We start from the raw sequence: 9,772 nt of genomic DNA, 5'->3' as shown, positions 1-9,772 counted from the left end.
GGCTCTGTTAAACCTGACAGCCTTAGGGTGATCTTTCCCCAACTTTTTACCTGCCTCCCTCCATTTTCTGTGCTCGCTTTTGCTTGCTAGCGTGTTTGTGCTCTCTATCCTAAACATGGTAACATGGGCTCATACTCAGTTGGCATATTTAATTTGCTTATGTCCCTAATAAAGTGCACTACATGTGCCCAGGGCCTGCTAATTATTGCTACTAGATGGCTGCAGCACTGACCGTGCCACCCACATATGCAGCCTGAAATCATGTCTCAGGCCTGCCACTGCAGTGCCTGTGTGGGAAGTTTACTGCCACATCGACTGGACATTTAAAGCTACTTGCCAAGCCTAAAACTCCCCTTTTATAACATATAAATCGCCCCTAAGGAAGGCCCTTGGTAACCCAAAGGGCAGGACGCTATACTTCTATGTTTTACATGTCCTAGTAGTAACAAACAGCTAAATTACTTTTTCACTGCTGTAAGGCTTACTCCTCTCATTGGCTAGAACTGGGAATTCCTCAGAATACCTTTAAGCTGTAATTCCTGATTGGTAAGGAGTAGCCTTTTCATGTTTTATATCTTTGCAATGGTAATGAGAAATCTTCTTTACTGGTAAAGTCGGATTTAACATTACTATTTTATAAAAGCTACTTTTAGAAAGTGGACTTTTCTCTGCTTGTACTGCTCTTTTTGCCTAACAGCCTGTCTCTAGTACACGTCTGGGCTAGGTGACCGACCCCTTTGTGAATACCTTGTAGAGAGCCACAGACACTGCAAGGGTTGGGTGTGATTTAGCACTTATCTGCATCCCAATGGGTCTTTCTGGGCAGATGGGAGGAAGGGGCCCACTCTTACCCTTCAGAGGGTAGTAGACTGACCACATACAAAGGAATGATAACTCCCTTGGTAGTCTGGAGTGAGTGCTGGGATTGAAAGAGATACCGGTGCATGTCAAAACCACTCTATTGCATCTTTACATTGAAAGTGTAATCTAGAATTTCTTCAGTGCACTTGTCTGTGGTCCATTAAATGTCTCATTAAATGCCAATAGATTTTCGTGAGGGACCTACCATGTAAGCTTATCCAGTGTTTTTTAAATATATTTTTTCCAACAGGTGAAATAAATAAAGTAATGAGCAAAAAAGGTGAAAGCATTAAACATCACTTGTGTAGGAAGTGATGTAAAAACAGTACACCTCGAAATTTCTTCCCTTGAAGGCTAATGCCTCGCCAAAGTCTTTTTCTACAGCAGAAAACTCAAACTGCCCAATGTGGTCTGTACTTGGCTCCTAGGGATCACCTGATATACATTGACGAAATAACACAGTGACATACAGAAGCAAGTCTGATAAGGTTCTCACTACGAAAGAAGAGCTAACCTGGATCAGAAAGAACACACAGAAGAGAAACCGTATGAATATCTAGAAATTGACAAACATTTTTTAGGGAGAGAAAGAGCAAGTGCAACATCCGAAAATCATACTGGAGAAGAACCATATCGATGGACTGACTGTGGAAAAGTTTACTTTGCAATGAAAGACCTAATGCAGCATCAGAGTGTCCACGTAGAGGAGAAACCTTATAAATGTACAGAGTGTGACAAAGCATTTATAATAAATAGAAAGCTAAAGCTTCGTCAGAAAATCCACACTGGGGAAAAACCATATAAATGTACAGAATGTGACAAAGCATTTAAAACAAATGGAGAGCTAAAGCAACATCAGAAAATCCACACTGGAGAGAAACCATATGAATGTACAGAATGTGACAAAGCATTCATTAGAAAGTCACATCTAATGGAACATCAGAAAGTCCACACTGGGGAGAAAGCATATCAATGTTCAGAATGTGACAAAGCATTTAAAAGAAATGATATGCTAAAGCTACATCATAAAATTCACACTGGGGAGAAACCATACCAGTGTACAGAGTGTGACAAAGCATTTAAAATAAATGATATGCTAAAGCTACATCATAAAATCCACACTGGGGAGAAACCATACCAGTGTACAGAGTGTGACAAAGCATTTAAAAGAAATGATATGCTAAAGCTACATCATAAAATCCACACTGGGGAGAAACCATACCAGTGTACAGAGTGTGACAAAGCATTTATTACAAAGTCACGTCTAATGGAACATCAGAAAGTCCACACTGGGGAGAAAGCATATCAATGTACAGAATGTGAAAAAGCATTTATAACAATTGTACAGCTAAAGCGACATCATAAAATCCACACTGGGGAGAAACCATATCAGTGCACAGAGTGTGACAAATCATATAAAAGAAATGGAGATCTAAAGGTACATCATAAAATCCACACTGGGGAGAAACCATATCAGTGCACAGAGTGTGACAAATCATTTAAAAGAAATGGAGATCTAAAGCTACATCAGAAATTCCACACTGGGGAGAAACCATATCAATGTACAGAGTGTGACAAAGCATTTATAACCAATCGACAGCTGAAGCGACATCTAAAGGTCCACACTTGGGAGAAAGCATACAATGTATAGACTGTGAAAAAGCATTTACAACAATTGTACAGCTTAAACAACATCTGAAATTCCACACTGGGGAGAAACCATATAAATGTACAGAATGTGACAAAGCATTTATAACAATTGGACAGCTAAAACAACATCTGAAATTCCACACTGGGGAGAAACCATATAAATGTACAGAATGTGACAAAGCATTTATAACAATTGGACAGCTAAAACAACATCTGAAATTCCACTCTGGGGAGAAACCGTATAAATGTACAGAATGTAGCAAAGCATTTATAACCAATCGACAGCTGAAGCGACATCTAAAGGTCCACATTGGAGAGAAAGCATATCAATGTACAGAATGTGATCTAGCATTTATAAGTAATGGAGAGCTAAAGCAACATCAGAAAATCCACACTGGGGAGAAACCACATCAATGTACAGAATGTGGCAAAGCGTTTATAATAAATGTAGAGGTGAATGAACATTAGAAAATCCCCACCGGAAAGAGACCATTCAACTGCACTGATACATCTTATGCAACATCAGATAGTCCACGTAAGAGAGAAACCCTATGAATGTGCATAATGCAACAAGACATGTATCACTAGACAAAGATAAATACTATATCAGAAATTACACACTGGTGAGAAACGATATGGCTATACTGAATGTGACTTAGCAGTTATTACAAAGCAAAGTTTAAAAATACATCTGAATGTTCACACGTGAAAGAAACCATATAATTGTACAAAATGTGACATAGCATTTATTTCAAATGGAGGGTGACCATTCAACTGCACCGCTTGTGACAAGGTATTTACTATAAAGGAAGTGTTAAAGCAATATCAGCATCCACACTGGGCAGAAACCACATGAATTTATAGAATGTAACAACGGATTTATTACAAAGCATAATGTAATACAAGATCAGGAAGTTAACTCAGGGGAGAAAACATATGTATGTACTGAATACCACAATGCATTCATTATAAATTGAAAACTTAAGCGACATCCGAAAATCTACATGGCAAAAAATCCAATGTATGTACAGAGTTTAATAAAGTCTTCCACAGGAAGAATAAGCTAATGCAGCATATACAAATCCACACAAGGGAGAAACTCTATTAATGAATAGAATGTGACAAGGGATCGATTACAAAATGTAATATATCAGAATGTTCACACAGGAAAGAAACTCAATAAATGTATTGAATGTGACCATGCATTCATAAATGGAGAGCTAACTCGACATCAAAAGTCAACCCTGAAGACCGCACTGAATTTAGCAAGGCATTTATTGACAAGGGAGAGTCAAAACCGCATCAGAAAGTCCCCACTGAGAAAAATCTATATGAATCTACAGAATCAATCAATGGGTATTAAGCGCGGCAAATCATCAGTGAGGTTCTCAAGGCGCTGGGTGAGGAGTTGTTGTCCTGAGTGGCCGATCAGTTGAACAGCCAGGTCTTGACCTTTCCAGATTCAGTGATGAGGCAGATCTCAGGTGCAGGGTGAGTTCATTCCAGGTCTTTGCAGCCAGGTGGGAGTAAGAGCGACCTCCGTTCCTGGTGCCTTAGACTCAGGGAGTTTAAGCTAGGAAAAGGGAGGCGGAATGCAGGTGTCTGGTGGGGAGCCATCAAAAGATCTTGCGGCGCATGCGCATTGTGAGGAAACAGATGGCTGAGATCATGTTGATTTGCTTCTTCACAGAGAGCTTGTTGTCCAGGTCAATGCTGAAGTCACGGGCATGGTCAGTAGGGGAGGGGAAGAAGCCAGGTTCTGCTGACCACCATGCGTTGCTTCAAGGAGATGCATGGTTACTGAAGATGAGGACTTCTGTCTTGTCTGTGTTCAGTTTTAGACAGGTGTGCTTCATCCAGTCGGTGATGTTGGCCGTGCACCTATGTAAGTTGTCTTTGAAGGTAGTGAGGTGGGTCCAGTCAGTGTAGATTAACTTCAGCCCATGCGAACTGACAATGTTGGCTACGGGTGTCCTGTAAGTGTAGGAGAAGGGGGGCTTGGCTAACGGAGGATCCTTGTAAGGTGATGCAGATGATGTCCTTGGGTTCAGGAGTTGGGCGGGAGTCTGAGTTTTTCTAGTGAAGTAGGAGGTGATCCATTTGAGGGCATTTCCTTGGATTCCGAGGTCAAGGAAGATGAGGGTTGCTGTCTCACTGAGGTCCAGGAGGGCTGTGATGTCATCTATGGCTGCTATCAGGGCAGTCTCTGTGCTTTGATTGGCTCGGAAGCCAAACTGGGAGGAGTTCAGGAGGTTGTTATGCTCCAGGTGTCCGGTCAGCTGCCTCTTGATCGACCTCTCAAAGACTTTGGCCGGAAATGAGAGCAAGGGTATCAGTCAGGAAATCTTCAGCTGCTCTAGGTCTGCTGAAGGTTTTTTCAAGAGGGGTTTCACTTCTGCGTGTTACCACTCTTCCGGGAAGGAGGCCATGGCGATGGATCTGTTCAGTGGTTTTGTGAGCTCTAAGCTGATCGCCTTTCTCCTGAAGTTAAAGATAAGGTGGGGCATGGATCAGTGGGTACACCAGAGTGTATCGACTTCATTCTGGAGGTGGTGTCTTGTGCGATGAGGAGGTCCGAGGAAGTGGCCGGAGGTCAGAGTTAGTGTCAGTGGGTGTGAGGAGGTCGAGGCTGTCACTTGCGGAGAGCTGAGATTCAAAGTCCCTATAGATGAAGGCGATCTTCTAATGGAAGTAATCAGCAAGCATGTCGCACAGATCCCAGATGGGAGTTATGATATTCTCAGTGGACGCAGGGTTGCTGAATTTCCTAACTATGGCAAAGAGCTCATTGCTGTGGTTTGAGCTGAGCTCTATGCAGCATGTGACGGCACTCTTCTTCACTTCTTTAAGGAGAAGGTGGTAGTGGTTGATCAATGTCCTGAAGGTGGTGTAGTGCACTGGATCCTTACTAGTAATCCATCTTCTTTCTAGCCAACAAGTCTCGTTGAGAGGTCTAAAGTTCCGGGGTAAACAAGTTGACACACTTTGCGGATTCTCTGATCTTGTTCGGCTTGGTGGGGGTGACATAGTCAGTGATCCAGTCTTTGAAGTTCTTGATGGCCTGTTTAAGGTCTGGAGCTGTGTCCGGTCAGTTGGCATGGAGAGTGTTGTTCCAGTTCTCGTCTGAGACAGTTTTCAAGTTGCGCTGTGGTGTGCTGGGTGGTTTGGCCTTGGTTTCTGTAGCGTTGTGCAATGTGATGATGAAGTGGACAATGGAGTGGTCGGTCCAGGAGAGTTCTGTGACATGGTGGTACTTGATTGTTTCGCTGGAGATGAAGATGGAGTCACGTGTGTGCCTTACGATGTGTGTTGGATTGATGATGAGTTGGATGAGGCCGATGTTGTTCATGCTTTCTATTAGGTTGTCAGTGCTGGCATTGCTAAGGTCTTCCATGTGGAAGTTGAGATCTGCTAAGAAATATAATGTTCGGGGGCAATGGTGAGTTGGGTGATGAAGCAAGGGATGGCTTTGCAAAACTCGGGGCAAGTTCCTGGAGAATGTGACAAAGTGTTCTTAAAGAAGTAACCGTATGAATGTACAGAAAGTGACAAGGCATTTATCAGAAGGGCACCGCACACCAATGTGCCATAGGAAAGCCCACCCTGGGGAGGAACCACGAATGGCCAAGGGTATACCCAGACGTGTGTCTTGGCTCACTGTGCACTGGATTCAAGCTGACTGATGAGGGGTAATACCCCAAAACCGGTCCCAGGATGCTTGTTTCTGGTCCAGGGAGGACCTGGCTTTGCAGTTCAAGCTGGATTGTTCCCATGAAGAGCAGGGCTAATAGTTTGCATATGGCAGGGTCTAAACTGGCGTTGCATGGTGAGCAAAAGAACAATGGATTTAAACAAGATCTCTTGACTGGGGGTGAATGTTTGATTTATTCCTTCTATCATTTGTGCTTCTTTTGGTTACGTATATAAGCACAATGCAAATTTTAAACCAGCAACAAAATGCAAGAGACATTGTATCAATTTTATCTCCTCTGTGCCCGCATACTTAGATTGAGGTGGTCTGCGATGTCAATGCTGGTTGTGGTGATGGGATAACACATCCAGTGATGTGTCCTGTTTACAAAGCTGACTCATGGTCACTAAGCAGCTTGACAAAGCCCTTTTCCTGTTCCAGAGTCTACTATGATTTTGTCATGACAAAGGCAATCGCTCTATACCACGCTCCTCTCCGACTGGGCTACCACCAAGTAACAATGATAAAAAACATAATACTACTGAACTGTATGGGCCCATTTGGTGACCGAAGAGCCACATTGGGAAGTATACAAAAATAAATCCTCAGCCCTTGAATGGACAGAAGGGGCAATCGATAGTTCAGTGTTTCACCATCCTGAAGACATCAATACTTGGATAGAGGCTATAAAAAAACAGGTCGCTTCACTTTACTTGTTTATGAAAGGCTAACTGTTAATTCCACAGTGATCAAGGCTTCAATCAAGCAGGATTTATAAAGCATGGCTGATCGCCCAATAGGTTATCCAGGTGCTTGCAGGTCCTGTAGGCTTATTCGAACAGCCAGGTCTTGAGGGCTGTTGGACTTGGCCCTTTTTGCAGGGTTATCCTCAGACTTTTTGCTTCTTCCTCCTATTTCTTTTCCTGACTTGTTGTTGGTTTTAGGAATCTGGGCACTTTAGCACTGCTAATCAGTGCAAAAATGCATATGCTCTCTGTGTAAATTGTTATTATGATTGGTTCTCCCTTATTGGCATACTTTGATTTACTGGTCAGTCCCTAGTAAAGTGCACTGGGTGTGCCGGGGCTGGTAAATTAAATACTACTAGAGGGCATGCAGCACTGATTGTGCCACCCACATGAGTAGCCCTTAAAAGATGTCTCAGGCCTGCCACTACATTGCCTGTGTGCAGTTTGCTAACTGCCATGTCGATTTGGCAAGTGCACACACTTGCCAGGTCCTAACCTTCCCTTTTATTACATATAGGGCACTCTTATGGTAGGCCCAAAGTACCCCCTGGGCAGGGTGCAGTGTATGTGAAAGGTAGGACATGTTCTTATGTGTGCAACATGTTCTGATAGTGAAATACTGCCAATTTAGTTTTTCACTATTGAAAGGCTGTCTTGCCCCGTAGGACCGAATGGGAAATGCTCTGTAACATTTTACAAGCATATCTTCCCATAGGATAAGATGGAAAAATACCGTTTAGGCTCTCTGAACTTAGAATTTAATAACACATCTTTTACTAAAGATGGTTTTTAAATTGTGTATTGACTGTCTGGTTTTGGAGTGACAGGGGCTGGGGAAGTGCATTCGCTCAGACAGCCACCGGGGGGTTTGATGTGTGTCCTGCCTTTCCTGAATGAGTCAGGGCTGGGCTGAATAGACCTGGGCTGCATTCAGAGTAGGGGGAGGAGTTCTCACTAGCACCCGAGTAGGCCCGGTCTGCATTTAGAGTGGTGGGAGAAGATTCCCCTTGCACCTGAATATGACCTGTCTGCCTTACACAATGCTGTCTCCACCTCCTGCCGGGCAGTTGCACCAGAAAGGACAGAACTGGTTTGGACTGGGCTCAGAGACCCTTGCGCAAAGAGGACAAAGACATTTTGGGGTATAAGTATTAGACCTAAAACCCCTGAACTTTAGACTACTTCTAGAATCAAGAGGAACCTTTGCCAAGGAGAAGAGCTGGAGAAACTGAGGGGGAAGTACTGCCCTTACTGTGTGTCTAGGGTTGGCCTGCAGCTACTGTTTTCTGCCAAGGAAAGGAGAAGGAATTTGCTGTGTGCTGTATCCCCTGCTTGAGGAAAGTCTCCAAGGGCTTGAGTAGAGCTTACCTCCTGTTTTGAAGTCTCAGGAACACAAAGACTTCACCCCCAGCACCCCTGAACTTCCTTGCTGGGAGTTCTGACCTGCCAAGAGGTGCCTGAGAGTCTTGGGCCTCTGGAGGTTGTTTCTGCTGTTGGGAGCTGGAAAAGCAGCGCAACGACAAGGAAATCGATGCATCGCTCTTTTTGTGACAGTTTTTCCAACCCAACACCGTGGTGCGAGAAGAATCTCCCCGCATCGCCACACCACCACCGAAACCAATGCTTGTGGTTGCTTTTCTCTAAACAAACCTTGCAGAGATGCCAGGAATGAGTACACAGTTTCGAGAAGATGCCACTGGCCCCTGTTGATGGTTAAAGCTAGTGCTGCCCCTTGCTGGTGTGCATAGGTAGCACTGCCCCCTGCTGGTGGGTAAATGTAGCACTGCCCTCTGCAGGCGGGCAAAGTGGCACTGACGCCCCCTGCCCCCTGCTGGAGGTAAAGGTAGCACTGCCATCTTCTGGTAGGTAAAGGTAACACTGTTCCCTGCTGGTGAGTAAAGGTAGCACCCCCCCTTAGGTGGGCAAAGGTAGCACTGCCCCTTGCTGGTAAGTAAAGGTAGCACTGCCCCCTGGTGGTGGATAAAGCTAGCACTGCCCCCTGCTGATGAGTTTAATGAGCACTCCTTGTGTGCAAAGGTAGCACTACCCCCCTGCAGGTGGGTAATAATATCACTGTCCCTTGCAGGGGTAAAGATAGTAGCACTGCCCTTTGCTGGTGTATAAAAGTAGCATTGTCCCATGCAGGGGTCAAGATGGTAGCGCTGCCCTCTGCTGGTGTATAAAGGTAGCACTGCCCCATGCAGGGGTAAAGATGGTAGCACTGCCCTCTGCTGGTGTATAAAGGTACCACTGCCCTCTTCTGGTGTATAAAGGTGGCACTGCCCTCTGCTGGTGTATAATGTTAGCACTGGCCTCTACTGATGGGTAAGGGTAGCAATGCGCTCTGCTGGCAGGAAAGGTAGCACTTCTCCCTTCTGGTGGAAAGAGGCAGAGATCATGGGAATGCAAAATGTTCTAGGTTTCATGTTTGGAAGTTATTCAGTTAACGCAGAGGCACTTTTTCTGCTTTGCTTCTGCACTTTCTATTTAAGCTGTGACTCAAAGCAAGAAAATATTATTGAACTACAAAACCCATAGCTCCATAAATAAACCACAGCATCTGAACAAACTGTCCAATCAGCTGTAATCACAATAAGTCCAACCAGCAGAGCCATATTCGCCTCTTTCTTTGCCTCTGTGCTGCATCAGTCACTCCATTCTTTCTGTTTCTTGGCTTTGGAGAAGTCAACTCCTATTGAGTGAAAGGAGGTGGAAACAAGACTTCTCAATCTTGAATTTATCCTCTATCTGCTCAGATAGAATAAGGTGTGAAAGTAACGTCTTTCAAGCAAAAAATCACCTATTTCAGATCAGAACCAGA

The 9,772-nt window shown here is 44.2% G+C and overlaps 1 protein-coding gene across 1 annotated transcript; it reads left to right on the top strand.

Annotated features, from left to right (window-relative positions):
- The first annotated feature begins 1,060 nt into the window (after positions 1 to 1,060).
- LOC146822450 (uncharacterized) lies at positions 1,061 to 3,578 on the top strand. Its single transcript, XM_085613557.1, has one exon. The coding sequence runs from the start codon at positions 1,529 to 1,531 to the stop codon at positions 2,510 to 2,512; it is 984 nt and encodes a 327-aa protein (XP_085469683.1). The 5' UTR covers positions 1,061 to 1,528; the 3' UTR covers positions 2,513 to 3,578.
- The last annotated feature ends 6,194 nt before the right edge of the window (positions 3,579 to 9,772 follow it).

This window comes from Triturus cristatus, chromosome 6 (genome assembly GCF_964204655.1).
Source record: "Triturus cristatus chromosome 6, aTriCri1.1, whole genome shotgun sequence".
Lineage (NCBI taxonomy): Eukaryota > Metazoa > Chordata > Amphibia > Caudata > Salamandridae > Triturus > Triturus cristatus.
Note: the sequence above shows the minus strand (reverse complement) of the source record. Positions and strands in the feature narration are given on the sequence as shown.

What these genes read in the sequence shown, in the direction of transcription:
- LOC146822450 (XM_085613557.1), top strand. Translation starts at nt 1,529, where the DNA reads ATGAAAGACCTAATGCAGCATCAGAGTGTCCACGTAGAGGAGAAACCT.